The following is a 23,255-nucleotide window of genomic DNA, read 5'->3' on the forward strand; positions in this document are numbered from 1 at the left end:
GAATGTGTTCACGCTCACTTTGATGCACTTAAAGCATGAAATCCAAGCAGAAGCAGCTCATATTGTATTCGGTGCATTAGGAAGCCATACATAAAGATATTGTAAACCTTGGCCAGAAATCTCCACTTGCGAAGATTGGGCATACTTCCTTAAACAGGGAGACATACGGTTTCCATCTGCAGGATCAGAATGAAGCAGATTTAGAAGGAATAGATCTGCAGAGACCAAAAGGAGGCTCCAGGAAGGGCGGAAATTGAGACAGATGTTTCATGGAATGGAGGCAGCCTAAAGGGAGAAACACATTCCAGACACGTCGCCTTGAATCTTCAGCTTTGTAGGGAAAATGTTTGCACATACTTTCTACAGATAATTGTTTTTCCACTGATCTGATGTGAAGCTGTAAGATCTCACTTGTCATCTGATATAATGAAGCAAAACCAGCTTTTGTGTTTATCAGAACCTGTTTTGTTCATGCTTACTTGCTAATAAAATGTGAACGTTGAACAATTTTGAAGACCAAGGAGAAAGAATGCTTTTTCAGTTCAGCGAAATCCCAAAACTGTAAACTCAAAATGCTGTTCCTGGTAAGCTTTTCGAATCGCAGATGCATTTATTCTCACTATTGAATAGAAATGATTTAGGCTTCTGTCTTTTTTTTTTTTCTTTTTCTTTTAACAATTTTCATACTGTGTTATGAAGCTGTAAGGCAATGCAAGCAAAGAAATGAAGCCAAGGAAGTATGACCACCTGGCTCTCCATGTGGCTGACTTTTATGCTTATGCTACAGAAGCCTAAATTTGGGAATAAACACAAATGGCCAGAAAACATCCCAGCCCCTTTTTCTCAAGCTACAACTGGCAACACTCAAATGCAGATATAACGAGGACTCTGATATAGATATCCATCCTTCCCAAATTCCCCTCCATTATTTTTCCTTTTACCTCCTTGTTTTACTCTGATCTGACTCCTACTGAATTGTTTTAAGCCAATACTTATTATATTTACTTGAATTTTGCAAACACAATAAATACAAAGGATCACTCCTGCATATGGCCTTGGACTTGGCCACCACTGTGCTTGCATATCTTCTCAACATAGGACCATCAGGGCATATCTCTGAGTTGACTTATTTGTAATAAGTTGTCTATTTCTTTCACCTTTTTACCAGGCTTTAGAACTATAGATAGTTTATGTCATGGTAGACTGTGTTTAGGAGTGTACTCCATGCCCCTGAAAGAGTATGTCTATTCCAGAGATGACAAATGCTTGGCCCATAGAGCGACCTGTAGAGCGAAGTATCAGCAAATGTCAGATTGGAGTGATAATAGTGCCAAGAAGAATCATCAGACCTGCTTCAGCCTCTGCACCCCACGCAGCCTTGACTCCATGTAAGCAATCCAGAACCTTTTTTTTCTTTTTTTCTTTTTTTTTCTGTGTCCAACACCATCACCATAATCTAAGTCACTACCCTGTCTTGCTGGGAATACAGTAGTCTACTTACAGGAAGTTGGCACTTCTTCCATTATACATTCACTCAATAATGAGAATAAGCTCTTAAAAAGACAAAGCTGATTATGTCAACCTCTGCTTAAAATATTCAAATGGCTTTTTTATTGTTCTTAATACACAAGAACAGTGGCCTTGCAGAAGCACAGAAACATTATTGGTTAAGAGGAAGGATTCTGATAACATGAGCATGACTTTAGCCTACCTCTGAGGCTTTGGGTGAGTTACTTTACCTCCTGGACCTCAGTTTCTCCATCTGTAAAATCCTGGTATATATAGTATATAGTACAGCTGTGTTAGGATGAAAATGTTACTACACATAGTTAAGCGCCATGGAAATTTACTATTATTATTTGCTATTTTCTTTTTTGCTATTTTTATTTTATGTTTGCTATTATTATTAAAATAAATTTGGGCAGCCCCAGTGGCTCAGTGGTTTAGCGCCACCTTCAGTCCAGGGTGTGATCCTAGAGACCTGGGATGAGTCCCTCATCAGGCTCCCTGCATGGAGCCTGCTCCTCCCTATGCCTGTGTCTGTGCCTCTCTCTCTCTCTCTGTGTCTCTCATGAATAAATAAATAAAATCTTTTATTTTTTTATTTTTTTTAAATCTTTTAAAAAAATAAAATAAATTCAAAACTCTTTGACTTACAAAGTCCTGCATGGCTTGACCCTTCTAGCGTCCTCTTCCTCCATTTCATACCAACTGGGCTCTTCTGCTGCACTGATTATCTGTAATTTCTTATGCTCCTTGTTCTATAAGACATTTGCATGTACTAGTTGCTCTACTTGGAATTCCCAACATTCCTCATTTTTTCCCCATTCTTATTTTATTTTTTAACAGCTTTATTGACAGTTCAGTAAATCCATGTAGAAAAAGAAAGTAAAAGTATGTATACACTGAGATTCTTGTTGACTCATTGATTTTCACTTAAGGATGAAGAGATCATTGTTTCTATTAGAATAGAAAAAATAATGCAGTTTTAATTGTAGATATGAATAGGGTCTAGGATAGAGTCACAGTGAGGTTTCCATTCCAAGAAATTGAAGTTACTTTAGGTTGTTCTCATGATATAAAACTGACCTTAAAAATGCACAAGAAGGGGCACCTGGCTGCCACACTGGTTGAGCATCTGCCTTTGGCTCAGATCGTGATCCCAGGGTCCTGGGATCGAGTTCCTCATCAATCTCCCTTCAGGGATCCTGCTTCTCCCTCTGCCTATGTCTCTGCCTCTCTCTGTCTCTGAATAAATAAATAAAATCTTAAAAAAAAAAAAAAGCACAAGAAAAGAGCATTCCTCCCAAGCGTTTGGGAGCAGCTTCCTGACTCTTGACTTACTAGTGATATTAGTACAGCTAAAGAAAAAAAAAAAGTGAAGAGAGTGGCAGGCTAAAAAAAATCAAGTTCAGGAAAGAATGGTTTATTATTGTTACCAGCATTGTTTGGAGCAAAGAAATATTAAATTTGTTGAATATATACCAAAGTCACTAAAGAGATCATCTCTGATATGAAAAGAAGTTTTACTGGATCTCATCAGGGACCAGATGAAAATTAACTGGCATGGATTGAATATTCACTATGTGAGAAACTGTTACGTTCTTTCCATTGATTCATGTGTAATTATCAGAAGAAATCTGTAGAAGGTGCAATAATCGTGCACATATAATAGATTTGTAAACTGAGGACAGGAGGCGGGAGGACCAAATAAATTGCTAGAGGTCACAGAATTTCTAAGTAGTTAGGCCAAGATTTGCATCTAATTAGTGCTGCCTCAGACTGCTTGCTATACTTAATTTTGATTCTGCACTCAGCCAAATAAATGTCTGCTGAGTAACCTGGTTTCTTAGGAACCTGCATTCTGAGAAAGAGGGGTTCTAGATTGGGGAAATGAGGCTTATCATTTTAAGGATTCATAAATGAACCTTCTTGTACACATTTTAAGCCTCACATAATTTTTGCATGGAATAACTCATCAACCAAAAATCTTATTTGATCATCACTGATTATGTTAGTCAGTTGCTAATCCTGAAGGCTAAAGATCACACCAAGGCCATGTTGCCCTATGGGAGCAGTTGACAGCCATTCAGTCTTCCCCTGAATGACAAGTACAAAAAATATCACATAGCATTGGTGTAGATGGATTATAAAATTCAAGTAGCATTTATTATATTTCTCATTTTTTTAATAAAGATTTTATTTATTTATTCATGACAGACACACACACACAGAGAAAGAGAGGCAGAGACACAGGCAGAGGGAGAAGCAGGCTCCATGCAGGGAGCCTGATGTGGGACTCCATCCCCGGACTCCAGGATCACACCCTAGGCCGAAGGCAGATGCTAAACCACTGGGCCACCCAGGGATCCCCATAATTCTCATCTTTGTGAGAAATAAAGTATTGTGTCAGAATAAACTTTAGTCTGGTTAAACATGATGGCTAAGACAATTCCGTGTATTTACCACAGTTTCATTTTCCTCCGGGGCATTCAGCTAAACTACATTTTCTACTTTCTTTGAATCTAGATTGGGTCATGTGGCGAGCTTTAGCCAATTGAATGAGAAGGGAAGTAATGCAGCACATCTGGCCCAAATTAATGAAGCACAAGGATACTTGCTCAATCTGTCAAAGGAAGATACCATTATGACCTTGAAGTCTCAAGGTGAAGATGGTGAAGTTCTAGCAAGAAAGAAGTTTGAATCCCTGAGTAGCTACTTGGAGGACAGAAAATCTATTGACTTGTATTGGACAGTCATGTCAGCAAGATATAAATTTTTGTTGTGTAAAGCCATTGGGATTTTGGAATGGTTACTGCTGCTAATGTAACTTGCCCTAAAATACATTTTTTCAATTTTTCTTATCCATTTCTTAACCATACTGAGGGAATAATTTTTAATACGTTTATGGATTGATTTACCTAGCACGTCACTGACATTAGAAAAAAAGTAAATGCATATTTTTTTGTCACTCTTTTCTTTCTGATTTCTTTTTTACAAATAACTGTCCTTTGAGCTTGCTTATTTGGTGGACTACTTACTGAAATAGTATACTACCACATTTGAATGAATTCACCGTTATTTCAATTTATTTATTTACAAAACTTAGTATTTTATTAGCTGGATTAAGTAAGAGTTAATAAATTTATATAACTATCTACAAGTCCTATATCAAAATTAGTTAACAGCTTTTTATTTACTTCAAAAATCATAATATCACAATATTTGATATTGACTTGCTAGGATGTAGTTATGAAAATGTGAATTCTTTCATGTTTTTAAAAAATCTATCCTAATAAATTATGATTCATCATAAATTCATAACTCTAAATGGTAATGCTTTTTTGTATTTAATGCAATGTTTAAGTGAAAATTTTAATGCAAAAGCAAAGAGAGCTGATGATTTGAAAGTCTCATTTAATCATACCCTCTCTAGTCTGTGTCTCTTCTGGGACTACAGCATTTTGTTGTTCACATGTTTATTTTCTCATTTCCTTTCCTTTTTGTCAGAAAGTGGCAATATTCCATTTTTAGTTGCCAGAAAATAATTCTACTTCGGTTTTATCCTAGTTTATTAAGGTCTCCATTCACCATCATCCTGCTAGGCTCCAGAAACTTAATAGACTTTCAATATCCTAGTTCTCACAAAATGTATCATCTAGTTCTAATTGAATGTCTCCAAATAATATTGGTAGATAACTTTGGCAAAGGCTTTAGAAACATTATCTAATAACAAAGTCAGTTCACATTCCTTCCCCCCTTACTGCCCTTGTTCCCCAAGTAAGGATGCCAGGAGGACAATTTAGTGTAGGCTGAAATCAGTAATCTCATGAGGATAGGGGTTGGGGGAGAGTCAATCACAGTAATTGAAAACAAGAAGTTGGACTGAAAACCAAGAGATTTGGAACTTTATAAACTCTAGTTTTTTTTGTGTCCTTTTTTTTTATGATGGAGTAATTTAGAATTTTTTTTAAGTTTCAATCTTTCCTATCCTAACACAAAGCAAATTGTTCCTTCTAACACAGACTTTATTGATTCAGAAAGCATAATGAGCCATGGCTTTTAATAAGTAGAACTTCTCTGTATAAAATTGCTATTCAGTCATGTTGATGATGATGACAATGAGGATGATGATGATGATGATGTATATATTATCAGTGGGTAACAATTGTATATATTATCAGTGGGTAACAATTGACATTTTGAATAGGAAAATACATGCATTTATAGAGGATGTCCCAGGGAGGATCAGTGAATAGCCAATTGCCTTTAAAAGGATAATTAGTAAATTAATTTGTTTCTACTATCCAATTTCGGTAGTAAAGCCTTAAAAAATTTTACAAATTTAGAAACCTGACTATCTTTTAGGGTCAGAATTACTTTAAGCAAATTCAAAAGATGTACTAACCCAGAAAGCTAACTTAAATTCTTCTACTGCCACCAATATAGTCTCTGTAGCCTTTGTAGTCTCACTTGGGAAGCTAATTATGATCAAAAGATTGTTGGTGACCATAGAACAGAACAAAGGACTCTAGGCAAGTCAGTTCTATAATACCATAAGGTAAAGGAAGAGCTGTTTTCAAGGGATCAGAATCTTTAAATTTGTTGATGACCATAGGTTTTTGCTATTATTACTATGATTGAATCACCCTGCCAGTAAAAGACTGCTGAATAGTAGTTAATTGGCTTTGAAAATATTTGATTTTATGATTTTTTTTCTCTTAGTACCAAAATATATCATTTCCCTTCAACCTCCTTTATGTCTTCATATATGTTACAGATTCAATATAGTTTTAGTAGAAGGATTTTTCTCTTAAATGCCCTGGATTTGATTTCTTTCATATTTATGTCTTCAAGCAGAGTTTTGATATCATAATTCCAAAGAAAACACTTATGAGAAAATTTGATCCAGCCTTAATATCTTTTATACATATTTTCTTTATTCTTCTTGTATATGTTAAGAAATGGAGTATATTTTTACTTCTTTAAAGCCCACATTAAATGTGAGCAGAAAGACTGGCATGATGTCACTGTGATTATCCTTTAGAGCTCACCTATCTGCTTCTCATATTGGCCTCATTGACATCAAAAGCCAGTGAGTATGCAAACTGATGGGTGACAACATTACCAACCAATAATTCTTGCACTATTTCCATCTTGTCTGTGTGGATCTTTTTTTTTTTTTTTTTTTTTTTTTTTTTTGTGTGTGTGTGTGTGTGTGTATCTTAATAAATACAGGGTAAGCTTATCTATTCCTGGAAGATTCAAGACAAGGTTAGCCATAACTTGTCTTAGGAGTATTAAAAGGATGAATCTGTGGAATTGGGAAAGATTTAGTGAAAATTAGGCATATTGAAAGAGAGGCAGGACAATAACAGGTCAGTTTCAGTCTTTAGTGAGATATTAGTATGATGGGAGAAAATGTCCAGGGTAGGATTACCCAACTTGAAAATATGAAAGGTTCCAAAAAATTTTTTGAACAGTGTTACTTCTAGAAGATTTATAATTCAAGAATCTTCTTAAATGTTTTTTAAGAGTTTGTTTGTTTATTTATTTATTTATTTTAGAGAGTGGGGAGGCATAGAGGGAGAGGGGGTAACAAGGATCCAAGCAGACTCTATGCCGAGTACAGAACCTGAGATCATGATCTGAGGCAAAATTAAGAGTTGGATGCTTAGCAGACTGAGCCACCCAGGTCCCTTTAATTTCCATTTAAAAAAATATATATTTATTTATTACCTGAGAGAGTGTGAGGGTGAGTGGGGGGAGGAGCTGAGGGAGAGAATCTTAAGCAGACTCCCTACTGAGCCAACTGGGGGCTTGATCTCATGACCCATGAGATCATGACCTGAGCCAAAATCATGAATCAGCCACTTACCTGACTGAGCCACCCACGTGCCCCTATTTCTTTTAATCTTTCCCTATGTTAGATGCCACAAGACAAAATCAATAGGACTATGTTAGAAAAACAAGAGTCTGGATGAGAAAAAAAAAGAGAAGGCACACAGGTAGCACACAGTCCTAGGGCAGTATGGGGACCAAATTCAATGCAGATTATAATAATTCAGGAAGAAAAATAAACACCAACTGACTCACACTATAAGAGGAGCCGAGGGAAGTCAAACACTTGATCTGACCCATCCCAAGAGATTCTGATTTCAAAAGTCGGAGGTGTGGCCTAGGCATTAGGATTTCTGAAAGCTCTACAGATGAATCAAATATGTAGTCAAAGTTGACCACACTAGAGGGGAAATGTACTCCACTGAATAGTATGTAGAAGACAGAAATGCTAATTAAGTCCCAGAATTTTGAAAGGTTAGTAAAGTCTTGATGAGAATGTGATAGAAGGATTGTTTTACACTGTGCTCCGGGGGCCAGAGGCTTTACAAACATTCACAACAGCCTCAGTTCAAGAATCTGCTGAGGTTGATTCTTCAGGGAAAAAAAAAAAAAAAAAAAGATGGGGAAGAGCGGAAAGCTCTCTGGGAGTTGGATTTCTTGAATTTTGGAGCAGGAAGCCAAGGAGAAGCCACTGGCAGAGCTTTCAGGCTGGAGAACCCCACCAGCTGAAAATTCTTGCTCACAAGATCATCTGTCACCTGAGAGAATAAATAAAGCAGCATCAGGAGCCAGAAACCCAGGGCTTAGCAGAAAAATAGGCATTCAAAGACTTTGAGTTGAGCATGCAAAAAGAGGAAAAAACTTCTGATTGACCTGGTGGCTGGGCTGGCCGCCATCATATGTTTTAAAAACATTCTGGAAAACAGAACTATCTCAAATGCTACTCTGAGAAAAGAGCCATTATACTAGGGGATGTTTCCTGGCTCAGTGCTGCTCAAATGACAGGTCTATCAGAATGACGGGGAGGAGTGATGTCCCTGATCACTAGCCCTCTGGGGCTTCTGATTCGTTAGGTCTGTGGTGGGACCTGAAAATGTGCATTCCTGACCAACTCCCAGGCGATGCTGATATTGTCAGTTCAGGAACTACATTCTAAGAACAGCTACTCTAAGAACAATAAAACAGTGCAATAATTTAACTCCTGATGGAAGATTTCTCCAAGTGTTTGAGCTCAAAATTTGCAAACTAGGGACACTAAACATGAACTGACCAACATCTGGGTGAGGCTAAACCAAGATTTTTTTCCACCTCCTAATTTTTCTTAGGTACCCCATGTCTTTTCTTGGTATGGGTCTGCCCATACCATGTATTGGTTCTGGGGAATCTGCTTTTGCTCAGATTAATTATTTTGGAGACTCAGGATCAACTTGTCTTTAAAATAGAGTTAGTTTTGTGATAATACTGTATGTGCACTTAATCCCTCATTCTTTTTCATATTAAGGCCATGGGAGACTTGGTAATGAACTAATAACAAAGGATCTTCTTGAAGGAACTACACCTGTATCTAGAAGAATTCACTTATGTTGTCATTACTGGAAGAGTCCAGCTTGACCCAGGTAAGATGAAGATAAAGCAAAAGGAATTAGGAGAAGGACTATTTAGATTTAAATTTTTTGGATTTTTAAATCAAAGTCAAGCAACTCTGATTTTATACTATAATCATTTTGGATTTAAGCAAGTTCAGACTTAATTTGCAGGAGAGGTTAATCTATAGTTTCTATTTTTCCTCCAAAACTTCATAGAAGTGGAGGAAATACATACATATTTGTGTTACGTTTATGTTTCTGGTATTGTTTTATTGGAGTGTATTTACTTAGCATTTAATTTCATTTCAGAGTCTTTTCTAAGCTCTATTATTAAGGTGGCTTTGATACAATTTGAGGTAGAACATAGAAGTGAGAGTGAAATTTCAATTTCAGGTACAGGAAGGCCTTTGAGATAAATTCACTGATGCTCTTGGATCGATTTTAGAGCTTCTGGGATCAAAATCTACATTCTGCCAGAAGCCACCTAAGAGTGATTGTTGGCAGGTGGTAGGTCTCATAAAGGCAGGACCACAATTGTCCTAAAAATCGGGGTTTTTCTGTTGAAGGGGAGAGCTATATTGAATTTAGTAGTTAAGCCTAATGGCTGGAAGGCCACCATCCTTGGGGCGGGGGTGGGGGTGGGGTGGATACATCCCCTGTTGGCCTCTTTACTCACTCTTCCTGAGGAAGAATGACTAGGCTAATTGGTGGGTGGGAGAAAATACTAGGGCTGAGTGTTCACCCTCTCTTTTCGGGGGAATTTCCTGCCTGTCAAGAGCATAGATTGTTTTGTCCCTTCCTGCACTAAGATTTACTGGATCAGGCACTAATCTGAGGATGGTGGTTAACCACTGTTGCTGAAAACTGATGGCATATCTACTTCTGGAATTTTATGTTAGGATGCTCATAATTGCTTCATACCTAAGTCATACATTTCAACCCAGCCTTTATTGGTAGTAAAGGAGATATTTTGGACTTCATTTGTCTGAATCTCATTCCTGTTACTCTACTAGGTCTGAAGTTAGGTAGTGCAATAGGAGGAGCTTATATGGGGTCTCTTAAAACCTAACACTTATTGTCCAGAAAAAAATCAGTATTATATGTATCTATATGTATTATAATACAAAATAATATGCATTTTATATATGTACCTGACTCTTGGCTTCATATTATGTTCCTAACTCTTGTTTTCTCTTTACCTTACTTTCCTAATTCATATTTTTTGTGTCATAATGTAAAAGAATACATAATCAATCATATATAGTATAAGATGTGATATTGTAGATATCTACAGACTATATCTACAGTCTATAATATAGACTATATTATGTAATTTTAGAAATTCTTTTGTGAGATGTTGATGTAAACGGGTATTTTATCTCTATAGTAATATTCACTGTATATATCTTTATCTGTTGCTGTACACATTATAGCTTATTATACTTATTCATGTAAGTAGCCTTAAATACTGTGATAGATAAACACACAACTAAAATAACATGTCTGAGATTCTCAACTGAGGACATATTTGGGGACAATTTCTCAGCATATATATTTTGTAACAGAATTCATAGAAGCCTTATGTCTCACCAGGTAACTACAGATATGTGTGTGTGTGTGTGTGTGTGTGTATTTCACTTTCTGTATTGTGTTGAAGATGCAAATTTATAAGATGAGTAGATAAGTAGGTACTGAGGGTCAGAGAGGAACAGGTATGATTTCCCTGCCCCAATATCCTTGGCTCTCAAGAGAAGACGGGATGTCAGATGTAAAGTGAACTCATGCCCGATGCAGTCAACCTGAATTACAGCTGAAATTCCATCCCTTTCCTGAAGGTTTCCATGACCACAGTGCCCAAGCTTCAGTGGCTATTGACTGAATGAGTGATTTGATGATAAAGCTAACATTTATTAAACATTTACCATGTGCCAAGCTCTAAGTTAGGCAGTTAACAAGCATTATCTTACCTAATCATCATAAGGTAGCTTATAAGCAGGAAGCTGAAGCTCAGAAGGATTGTATGATCTTCCAAGGCTGTACAGTTGGTGTACAGACCTAGAAGTCACACACAGTAAGTCTGGATCCAAAACCCACGTCAATCAACACCATGACAAAGTGCTTCTTAAGGATGAAACAAATGTACACATGAGAAACACCCAAAGCCAGTGGTTTCTTTCATTATTCTTTGCAGTGTGTGGGTTGATTGTTTAAATGCCAGGCAAATTCAAGTTAGGTAAACAAATGTCCTCATCGATATATTCACTTCAATTAGGATCCTCACTGTGCCAGTCAGTTCTGAACCAATAAGGCCAGGCCTTCAAAAGATAATATTTAAATTATAGGTCTGCTTCTCATTAAAAAAAGAAAATGGAAATCCAGAATGTTATTTGGATTTTCACTCTAGCACAGACTAAAGTTTTTGTTAAACAGAATGGAATTTTACATTTATCTTTTTCCAAAATTGTCCCACACAGTTGATAATAAATCTTGAAGCTATTGCTTGTCATTACGATTATGTCAACAATTGGCTTCTGAAGGTTTTAAAAGGAGTGAGACATTCAGCCTGGGTTACTAAAGATGTATTCTTAAGGATTTCATAGGATGGTGTGTGGTTATCTTAAAGTGCAATGGAATTTTTCTCTGAAAGTGAGCCTGGTGCTCAAACTGATTTAAGTGATCCATATTAATTATCTAAAAGAATGCAACCATGAAGACTGGCAATGAAAGCTCTATCTTATTTTCTATTTTATCTTGAAAATGGAAAAGGAAGAAATGTGCTTGGCAAAGACTGCTCAATCCCCACATTTCTCACAAAGCAGCTTTCAGTTCAGTATTGTGTTACCTCTCGATCCCTTAAATACTTTGACAGCTAACACAGATGCTTAGATATTGTGTTCATTATAATCACTTGAAAATTCTTGCTTTTCTGATTCCTAACAATCAAATTACTTAATTTCAGAGGAAAGAAACCTCAATATTGGACACAGCTAAAAGAAGTAAAGATTAAAGAGAAGAAGGAAAATAATGGGAGTTTTTAATGCCAAAGTCTCTCTGGTTTGGCATTAAAACAATCTGGTTTAAATTTTACTCTGAAATTTACTAGCTGAATAACCTTGGGCAAAATTCTGATCCTCAGTTGTTCTTAATAATAATAATAATAATAATAATAATAGAATAATTTCTCATTTCAAGGGACAGTTATGAGAATTAACTTGTGTTTGTGGTCTCATAAATGAGGTATAATTCAAACACAAACAAGTCACTGACAAAGACCATCAATGTTCTTTCATTTCCTATATGACCCTATATGGTTGTATATGATGAGCCTATATGATTGTATGTTTGTTGCTACATTTTTTTCAAGTTTTCTAATAGTTTTAAAATAATATTCAAATAGTGTAACACTGTTTTGAGAGGAGCATATGGAAAGTTAATCAGACAGCCATATTAAAAGCTCATCAGCAAAATTCTTCCCTCCCTTCCTCCAGAGTGTCTTCCATGAAGAAGATTAGCTTTTATTTGTTGCCAAATTCTGAAAAGAACATTTAATTCAGGTTGAGCCTAAGTTACTTCTTCCAATAAAAAGTGTTTTATATGCAAACCATAAGTTTGAAACCTTAAAATGTATTGTATAAACTGGCCAAAGAGAGACATCATTTCAAATATAAGGATAAAATTATTCCATGCCTTCATCATCAGAGGAAATAAATAGTAGAAATATTACTAATTTAATTACTTTTTGTTTAGAAACTACAGAGATGGTTTTTGAAATAAGCTACCTGTTAGCATTACCAATCTATTACATTTAGGTAACCTAATTAAAAATATCTTTACGTATCATTTCCAAAGTGAACATTATTTCTATAAGTCACCCAAAATTAATTTGATTCTACTTAAGCAATTTCTAGTGTTAGAGGCATCAACATTTATTCTAAAATTATTTGCATGGCACCATATTACCATGATGACAACTGAAAAGAAACCAAAGTTCAACAGTTACTGAATACAACTGCCTTCACTGAGTTTTTGTCCATTTCTACAACTCCACTAAATTTAATTTTCATTCCTTTAATGAATCCGGTTCTTCATCTCTGAAAGCTATTTTTTAAGTTTAATTAATTTGTTTCCATGGCAGTTTTCTTTATAAGGATGATTTTAAACAATTTAGCTACTTATTCTCTTTATGAAAGAGAAAAAAACAGGCTAATTTTAAGATCAATGGAGAGTAATAGCAAGGAAAGCATGTCTCTTCAAAAAATTTCCTGTTGGTCAATTATTATTGATATCCCTTTTCAGTTGTTATTGCTGTTTATTTATGAATGTATACCCCACCTCATTCCAGAAATTTATAAGGCATTTTTAAAAGCATTTGTGGTAATGCTTCAGTCTATACAAGGACATTAGGATGATAGGGAAGTAATATAAAATGAGGAGAGGCTCCTGGGTGGCTCAGTTAAGCATCCAACTCTTGGTTCAGCTCAGGTCATGGTCTCATGGGTCCTGAGATAAAACCCTGCCTGGGGTTTCTTGCTCAGCAAGGAGACTGCTTGAAGATTCTCTCCCTCCCCCCTTTTCTCTACTCACACTTACTCTCTCTACATAATAAATACAACTTGAAAGAAAAAAGACAGAAAGAAAAAGAAAAAGAAAGAAAGAAAGAAAGAAAGAAAGAAAGAAAGAAAGAGAAAGAGAAAAAGAAAAGAAAGAAAGAAGAAGGAAAGAAAAGAAAGAAAGAAGAAAGAATAAGACAAAAATTCTGGCTCCAGATTTCTGAGCAAAATGACTAGCACAATTAGTTCCAAGATGTAGGGCCCAGAAAATAAGCAACTTTCTTAAAACTTGCAACCCATTTGGACAATTCCTAATCCATATCCTCTTGAAGAGCATTGTATGGGATCATTGCAAATGCCCTTCACACTGTCCTACATTAAATACAAACAAGTGTTCCACAGGGTTCTGAAGTAAAACTATTCATGTTGTCTATTGAAGATGCAGGGACACTGCAGATTCAAGTAAGTAAAATTAACTACATATAAGTAAGATAGTGTAGGACAGGATAAGTCTGACTGGGTGGAGCAAAGGAGAATTTCCTGCAGGAATGGTAGGTTCATATCCTCCATAAATATTAATATGGTCACTTTTCTGGGGAAAAGAAATAACTCATGGGCAGGAGGTGTTTCTCTTAGATTTCAGAGAAATGAAAAATCAATAACCCCAAAACTACTATGAAACTGAAAACACCAAATACCTACCTTATTCAAGACACAGTCTCAATTTAAGTCACTCAAAGGATACCAAATTTTGAACTTATGAAATCTTCAAGGAAAATAGCGAAATATTTCCCTGCATTCCAAACCACCCAATAAGTATGATTTTTATAAATCTATATACAGATTAGATAGATAGCCCATGACATACATATACTATGTTGGAGAATGACTATCTACATTTATTCTTTGAAGTAGTTAGTCTTAAGCCATTCTGTATTACAGTAATTAGGTAAGTCTATCTATAAAGGTTACTTCCAGTTTACATTATTCACCCATAGAACAATGCTTTCTTTCTCCTTTAGTAGTGTGGGAGCACCAGGGTTCAGTTCAACTAAAACAGATGCCAAGTTAAAAGAACAATTTGGAACCTGGTAGAGAATGGAGGGGAGATAATAGAATTTTTTATTCATCTGCTGGAAATTATTTTCTGATATGAGAAGATAGTTTCACTATAATTATATGTCATTAGTAACTATAATCTTAGTCACTTACTTTCTCTTTACCTCAATATTCTCATCTATTCAATGAAAATGACAATAGCATTTCCTAGTTTTGTTGTCAGAAATGAAATAATGCACATGAAAGCCTAGAATAATATTTGGCATATAATACATGCTCAACTAATATTCATCAGAAAGCAAAAAGTTCCTATTTTGGTCTTATGGGTTATATCCATTCCTTCTTATATCATTAAAGTAAAATAAAAGCTAAGCAAAAAAACTCAGAAATTTTATGTTATACCAGCAAATTTATCCATTATTCACTGGGTAACATAGAGTATCATGATGGAATTGCTGGGCCTAAGATCTGCTCTTAACATCAAATCTAGCAGAGCTTGGATATTCTAAATCACCAGAAATCATTGTTTAAGTCAGCAATCTGGAGTACTATCATTACATAAGATTTTCAAACCCAGAAATTCTTTCATGACCCTTTCCAATCACTAGGGAGGTAATGAATATCCTATCAGCAGTAGAAATCAACAAAGCTCTGTTGCGATTCTAACTCCAGGGCTGGGGGGGGCGGGTAGTAATTTGGCTCATTGTTAAATAAATCACTGGATTCATAAATGCAAGCCTTGCAGCAGTGTAATTCAAATTTGGTTTTCAGGAAAAAAACATAATTATGGCATATTGTATTAGTTTGCTCTGGCTGCCTGACAAATTGCCATACATTTAGCAGCTTTAAACTATATTCATTTTTTTAACAGTTTCTGTGGGTCAGAAGTCCAGAGATGGCCTGATTAGGTTCTCTACTCAGGCTCTCACAAGGCCAAAATCAAGGTAATGGCCAGGGCTGTGAGCTCATGTGGTGCTCTGTGTTCCTTGGATCTATAGTATGTGGTTTTCATGTGCTCACTGGCTGTTGCTTCTCTCAAAATTTAGAGACTTCCTGCACTCCTTGCTATGCGGACCCATCCATCTTCAAAGCCAGCAACAGATAATTTCCCTCGCCTTGAATTTCTCTCATGCTGCAAAACTTGACCCTGACCTCAAGACACCATTTTAAAGGGGGCATGAGTATACAATGGAATATTCCTCAGCCATCAGAAAGGATGAATACTTACCATTTACATCAACATGGATGGAACTGGAGGGTATTACGCTGAGCGAAATAAGTCAATCAGAGAAAGACAATTATCATATGGTTTGACTTATATGTGGAATATAAGAAACAATGCAGAGGATCATAGAGAAAGGGAGGGAAAACTGAATGGGAAGTCATCAGAGAGGGAGACAAACCATGAGAGACCCACTATAGTAAACAAATTAAGGGTTGCTGGAAGAGAAGTGGGTCAGGGAATGGGGTAACTGGGTGATGGGCATGAAGGAAGGCACAGGATGTGATAAACACTGGGTGTTATATGCAGCTGGGGGGGTTATGGAACACTCCATCTGAAATTAATGATATACTATATGTTGGCTAACTGAATTCTAATTTAAAAAGAATTTAAAACAGAAAGGGAGCATAAATATAGGTCAAGCCAAGCAAGAGAACTTCCCTTTTTAAATTTCAGTTGTGCCATATAAAATAACCTAATTATAGGAGTGATATCCCAATATATCCATGTTGTTAAGGATTATAGAGGGTGTGGACATACTAGGGGATGGGACATTTCAGGTACATCTTAAAATTCTGCCTACCTCATATGTCAGAGGCCTTAAGGATTAATTATTTAGTCTAGAGGGTCTACTATATTGGCCTACAATGCCAAGCCTTAAAATTTAGAAGAAAGAGACTGTCATATATTTTAGAAGCATTGTTCAATTTTTCTATAAATTTGTAATTTTAAACTATTAAAGCTGTCTTTTCTATAGATGATAAACTCTAGGCTAAGATAGGCAGAACCAGACTCTTGGCTTTGAGAACAAAAAATAAAGGAGCCTAGTTTCAGTACTCTCCATGTGCTTTGTTTACCATGAATTTTTTCATCAACCACACCGGTATGTTACCAGTGTTCATGCAAAAAGTATCACTTAGGATCGAGAATGTATTAAACACTTGCTCTTAATTTCTAAAGGTGAGATAAATAAGGTTATCAGGAGTTATCAGAATCTGAATTTCCAGGACTAAATTCAAGAAATTCATATCATAAGTAATTGCATTCTAGAGTCCATTCACATGGCTGGATTCATTGGCTTTATTTTACATTTTTCCATAAGGAATTGTTTATTAGTTCTTTGTTTATAAAGGAATTCACATTAATGATTTGTTAAGATCTGAGATGATGTTCTGAATTTTGTTCCTCATGTTATTTTATTTATTATATCATATTGTTTTTATCTCTTTTTTTTATAGGTGGTGGGTGAGTAGGTTGGCTAATTGAATTTTGCTACTGTGCCAATTTGGTTAAAAATATGCATAGTTTTTAAATGTATTATGTTTTCATTATAGCATGGGTATATGTATATATGTGTATCATGTATCTATACACTGGTTTTCTGATGTTGACTTCATCACAAAAGATTATGAAACCCGGGATAACTTACGTATTTCCATTAGCAACAAGAGATTATTTAGTAGCTCCCTGGAGCTCTCAGTTGTTAAGAATACTGGGTTTGGCTAGGCCAGTGTGAAAATTAAGGAAGCCTGAATGAGGTAAGTGGGTACAATGCCACGTATTTGGTACCTTGCAAGAAGTTTGCTATCAGAATAAGCAAATACTGAGGAAATACTAAATATAATACTAAATTATATTTCTCTCTATACACTTACTAGCTTAAATTTCTTGATGGCAGAAAGAACTTCACAATCTCATGAGAATATCTGTTCATCAAAAAGGAAAACTGTGTGGAGGTTCCTCAAAGAGTTAAAAATAGAGCTACCGTATGACTCAGCAGTTGCACTACTGGGGATTTACCCCAAAGATACTGATGCAGTGAAATGCCAGGACACCTGCACCCCAATGTTCATAGCAGCAGTGTCCACAATAGCCAAACTGTGGAAGGAGCTTTGGTATCCATCAAAAGATGAATGGATAAAGATGTGGTCTATATGTACAACAGAATATTACTCAGCCATTAGAAACCACGAATACCTATCATTTGCTTCGACAGGGATGGAACTGGAGGGTATTATGCTGAGTGAAGTAAGTCAATCGGAGAAGGACAATCAAGGGGTTTCATTCATACGGGGTATATATAAAAAATAGTGAAAGGGATTATAGGAGAAAGGAGAGAAGATGAGTGGGAAAGATCAGAGAGGGTGACAAAACATGACTCCTAACTCTGGGAAACAAACAAGGGTTAGTGGAAGGGGAGGTGGGCAGGGGGATGGGGTGACTGGGTGATGGGCACTGAGGGGGGCACTTGATGGGATGAGCACTGGGTGTTATACTATATGTTGGCAAATCAAACTCCAATTAAAAAAGGGCTTCTGACAGCAAGCAACAGCTTTAAAGAAGTCTTCAGATAAAGCTGGTCGCTTTCACAATTTATCTGGGGCAGCCTTGAGCACTTCCTAGCATCCACTCCCAGGCCTACCCAAAACAGAAGATTCACTTACTGTACTTGCCAAGCCTCTTGATCCTATGAAATATCTTTTGAAGAAATGACAAGTAAATTTAAACTACAATATTTAGTTCTGTAGATAACTGCAGATACATACTTGGTCTTTTTTAAAAAAATATTTATTCAATGGGAAAAGGAGCAGGGCAGATGAGTTCAGCCCTGAAAAAGTTTCTCCTTATATTCTCCGCTGATGCATTAGGTTGAAGGTATGGAGGTCACGTACAGCAAGTCTGGTATTAATGAGCATACACTCAACAGAACATGCCATTAACGTAACAGAAGATGTACAGCATAATGAATCAAACAGTGAAAAAAGACCTGAAAAATAGAATCACAACATGGCAGAAAAAAAAAATGGTCTTCTGATAAACCTAAGACTTTACTAACAAGACAGAACGAGAAAAAGGGAGACAAAGAAGGAGTGGAGGCCAGGCAGGGGAGAGTGAAGACAAAATAGAGGAAGATGGAAAGGAAAATGGAGTCTGGGAGAAGATGTGAAAACTATCGTATTGTGAAAATTTGATTCTTGAATTTCATCAAGCAACATAAGCAACAAGAAGGTTTATCCTCTTAATATAGAACTAAGTTCCATTTGAATATATGCTTTTGTCTAAATATTTTATTTCCCTAGTTATCAAAAGTAATATTCTAGGAAGATTTACACTTGAATGACTGCCCAAAATATGTTATGATCCTGTAAAGGTGATGTAATTTCCCTTTTGGTTGATTTCTACTTAATTAGTTTTTGTCAATGTTGTACATTAATTACACTCTAACATTTCAAGGTCTGTTTGTTTTCTGATTCAGAAAAAATTAGTCTGTATCCTTTAGTTATGTAAAAAGTCTAACATTTAATTAGAAATATGTCATATCAGATTTATGTAATGGGCTGTAACCTTGCCAATGCCTACATTACTGCTGAGAGATAATCAGTCATTTCAGAAAGCACATTCACTCTTGGAATGCAGTGGAGTTCCAAATCATCATCCTTTCTTTGCATTCTTTTTATTTTCTCTTAATTTATTTTAATCTCACATCTTTTTCCTTTGCTCCAAACTTCCCCAACTTTCTCATCATTGCATGTATATTATCTCCACTCTTCCTTATTGACTGCATTTTCTTCTAATTTTCTCTTCTAACTTGCTAGAAACTCTTTTGTTGTTGTTGTTTTAATTTTACAAGAAGATGTAAAGGAAATGAAGTGAACTTTGAGAAAGCAAAAGAGTGTCCCAATGTTAACTTTCAACAACAGATTGAACAGATTCTGGAGAAAAGATTCATATGAAATTATTAAGCTAGAACATCTCTATTTACAAATAAAAATCTATTTGAAAGGAACAAACTCAGTAATTCCCCATATGCATGCTTTTAAGTCTCAAGAGTGGGACCAATCAGTTACCTCAGCTTGACCAATAGGTATGTTTTCATAGTTGTACAAATTATCCAGGTCTTCCAAAGTGGCATCATACGTTTCTGAGTCATAGTTGATGGGTTCCAGAGTTGGAGCAGTCACAGCAGCATCAAAGATGACAAGTCCCAGAATGAGCCTTGCTAGCATTTTCATTTTTCAAGCTTTCCTAATCAAAAAATACTAAAATGTATAAATATTTAATTGATAATAACTCATGAAGACTTTTCACTAAACAGGAATGATAAATCAATATGAGTGCTTAGAGCTCAAGCTTACACAGATCATTTATAAGCATAACACATGAAATTGTGTAGATTCTGAAGATTATTGATACCGATGCTCAAATTAATTCAGAAACCTATCTACGTTTTTATAGTAGATACTGTAATTACAGTGAAATTAAGTTTATTTCATAGAGAAACACAGAGAAAATGGGATGTGGAAATATTGTGATACACTTATTGACAAAAACTTTGCATTCATTAGAGCTTTACCTTTTACTAAACATTAAGTTTCTTTCATCAACTCTGGGATGTAGGAAGGAGAAGGAGAAGGAAGACTGGAACTGTCACTCCATTTTACAGATGAGGAAACCAAAACAGGTTTGGCTAGTGATCTAACTGGACTCAACTGTTTTTTTGTACATTCAAGCCAATGGCTTTTTACAGACAAAATAATGAAAGTTTTTTTTTTCCTATTACTTCCTTGTTGTCTCTGGGTATCATTAATGTATATATAATTTAATGTATGTATAAATCAATATTTCATGCAATATTTTTCAAAACTTATTCTTAGCTAAATGGAGCAGAAAAGACAATTATTTTTCCTTTAGTGCTCAGTGTTTTATTTCAATTCTTAATAGCCATCTGAGCTTTGAACTCAGAATCAATAGGAATCCATGTCTAAAAGACACTATTTGGTAAGATTTCCTTACAGGAGGATTTCTACACACTTGGATTAAAAAGTCTTTTGATTTCTAATTCTTATTTTCCATGATTATAATCCTGGTTTTGGGAGAGATTCAATCAAAATCTTATAATTTTATTTATAGTATATATAATATGTTATACATATACATGTATATATGTATAATAATATTTGTAATTTTAATTATTTTAGTTCTCCATGTACTCCTTTGAATACAGTTTCGTTTAGAAAAAGAAGTCTCTCATGTTTAATTTTAAACATCTAAGTTGGGCCCATCAAAAATGTTACCTGGTGATCATTTATTGAGGAAGCAAAGCATTTGTAAAAGTTTTTAACAAGCATGTCTAATTTTAAAGGTTTTGTATTTTGGAAACACTTCTTAGGCTTACTTCAAGAACAGTAACTACGGTCTTGGTACCTATGCACACATGTAAAAGGGAATTCATGATAAATATTACTTTTAAACTTGAATGCACCGGCAGACAAACTGACCTTCAGTTACTTGAAAGAAAGTCTTTATGAAGCAGGTTTAGGCAGAAGGATATGAAATCCCTCTGAGAATAAGACACAGTACAAGGAGCTCCTTTTTCTTCCCTCCTATGCTTTCTTTAAATCATTTTTTTCATTCACACTGGGTAAACTAGGCTTCTATTTTACCTGCCTTTGCAGGGCTCTCTGCAGGACTGCAGATTTGGAACTGCTGTGACCAGTCAACAACAAAAAGTCCTACTTAATCAAACATGTGATTTACAAATCTTCTAGGAACCATTCTTCCATTTTCAAGTGGGAGGCATTCACAGTGGCCACCACTAACCTAGAAAAAATATTTTCCTTCTCCATTTCTGGCAACTTTCATTGTTCAAAGTAATTATGCACTTGCTGATTATTTTTCTCACTTCATGCTCTGTATCTGATTATAAGTGTCTACATTCTTAGAGTTTATTTGCATTGTGATCATCCCTTAGAGCTATCAGCAGTAAGAAAGTCTGTGCAAACTCTAAAACTATGAAGAACCCCTATGTATGTGTAGTTTAAAAAGGATTTTTCTTCTTCAAGTAACTATCCTAACATTTAATAAGTGTGTTTGTTGAAACTTTGAATTTGGTGTGCACTTCACTCCATGTCATATTTTGAAAATTATGCTTATATAAAACTTTAAAACATATATCTTAATAAGACAGGTCAAATGCATAATTCCCATGTGATCATTAGTATATTTTTAAAACACCTGAACTCTCCCCTTTTTCTTCTTTTGCATAATATTTCAATCAATACTAATCAATAGTGCCGGTCTATACTGTCAAGAAACATGGTCTATGTCAGGGCACTCGATTTAAGGAATATATTGGAAACTACTATAATTTTATTGGCATCTATCCTGACTATTAAGATCAACTGTTTTACTGTATGTTATTAATTCCTGAGCTAATTCAAATTTTTGGATTTTCCAAGAATAATAAAAATATCAAATAGCGAAGTTAAGCCTAGTCCATTGAATCAAATTCACCCTGAGATATTAAAGCAAGTTGAATTATTTTTTAAAAGGTTACTATAGTAGAAAAAAAAAAGTCTCTAAACCCAAGAAGAAAGCAAGTGTAAAAACTTACCTTTGGCTCCCACTTGGTGAAATGGCATGAAGTGACTGAAGACGCAGAGCCAGTAGTATTTGCCCCTGACCAATGGTTGTGAATTCTGGTCTGTGGGAGGTGGAATTTATAACACTCAATTTTCTGTTTGGAAAAGCTAACCTTGAGAAATGCTTCTCAGTCTTTAAAACCCCCAAATTACTTTATAGTCACTCAAAATAAGCAATAGAATCCAAATGACATAGTGTATAGAGCTCTTGAAATTATATTAAAGGAGTTATAATTGCCAATGTGCCACCTTCAATATTTTAAATGGAAAAAGTTGGTTTTAATATATTTCATCTATAAAAACTTCACCAATTAAGGAAAAGTTAATGTATACAGTGATACTATAGATGAATATGTTAGAATTATTCTAATAAGAAATAGTTTTCCTTGCATGTCTTGAATTATTTTCTTCACTTTTCATTAATGTTAGAAGAAATTCAGTAATGTTGCAAAAGCCTTACCTGTTTTAATGTTGGATAAGTAACAAGAAAAAAAATCCAAATTATTTTGATTGCTTAGAATGCTCTGAGAGCAATGAAACAATAAACCCTCTGCATGCCCATGTACAAAAAAAAAAAAAAGTTGTCCTCAAACAATGCATAAATATGATCTGAGTGGTTTGAAAAAGAGGCTCCTTTTTCTCTCTTTTATCTATCAGAGCCAAACAAATCAAATTACATAAAAACATTTTCCCACAGAATACAAGATTTGTTGTAGGCTCCTGCTACCTGACATGGTTTGTGAAACTCAGAATTATGATAGGTTTGGAGAGAAAACACATTTGTGTTAACTTCCATTTTCACCTCCACTCACACTGCAAAATTCTAGAGGAAGACGGAACTTGTGTCATGTACGTTGGCAGGCTTTACATAAGTCCCGGAGTCTGGTTCTAAATTGTGCATCAGGAATCCTTGTTCCTTGACCAGAAGGGAATAGCTGTGTTGAAGTTTGCAAGTGCGTTAGGGCAAACTGACGGAGGAGAATATCTGTCTTCAGGACTCTCACTCCTCCTTCCACCTTCCCAGCCATCCCCCCCACCCCAACTTCTTTGCTTATATGGATTCAGGGCGCTGCCA

General features: G+C 35.5%; 1 protein-coding gene across 2 annotated transcripts in view; it reads right to left on the minus strand.

The window, feature by feature from the left end:
* Nucleotides 1–22,776, minus strand: part of EPYC (epiphycan) — a 38,007-nt gene extending 15,231 nt beyond the window's left edge. The window contains exons 1-3 of one of the 2 annotated variants that reach the window (XM_038558631.1): nucleotides 22,641–22,776; nucleotides 22,153–22,242; nucleotides 19,607–19,784 (exon numbers count right to left, since the gene is read on the minus strand). In XM_038558631.1, coding sequence (XP_038414559.1) covers nucleotides 19,607–19,771 — 165 coding nt within the window. In that variant the 5' untranslated portion in view covers nucleotides 19,772–19,784; nucleotides 22,153–22,242; nucleotides 22,641–22,776. Of the gene's footprint in view, nucleotides 1–19,606; nucleotides 19,799–22,152; nucleotides 22,243–22,640 lie in introns of both variants that reach the window. The other variant, XM_038558632.1, reaches the window with a different exon arrangement.
* Nucleotides 22,777–23,255: the final 479 nt, after the last annotated feature.

This window comes from Canis lupus, chromosome 15, assembly GCF_011100685.1.
Source record: "Canis lupus familiaris isolate Mischka breed German Shepherd chromosome 15, alternate assembly UU_Cfam_GSD_1.0, whole genome shotgun sequence".
NCBI lineage: Eukaryota > Metazoa > Chordata > Mammalia > Carnivora > Canidae > Canis > Canis lupus.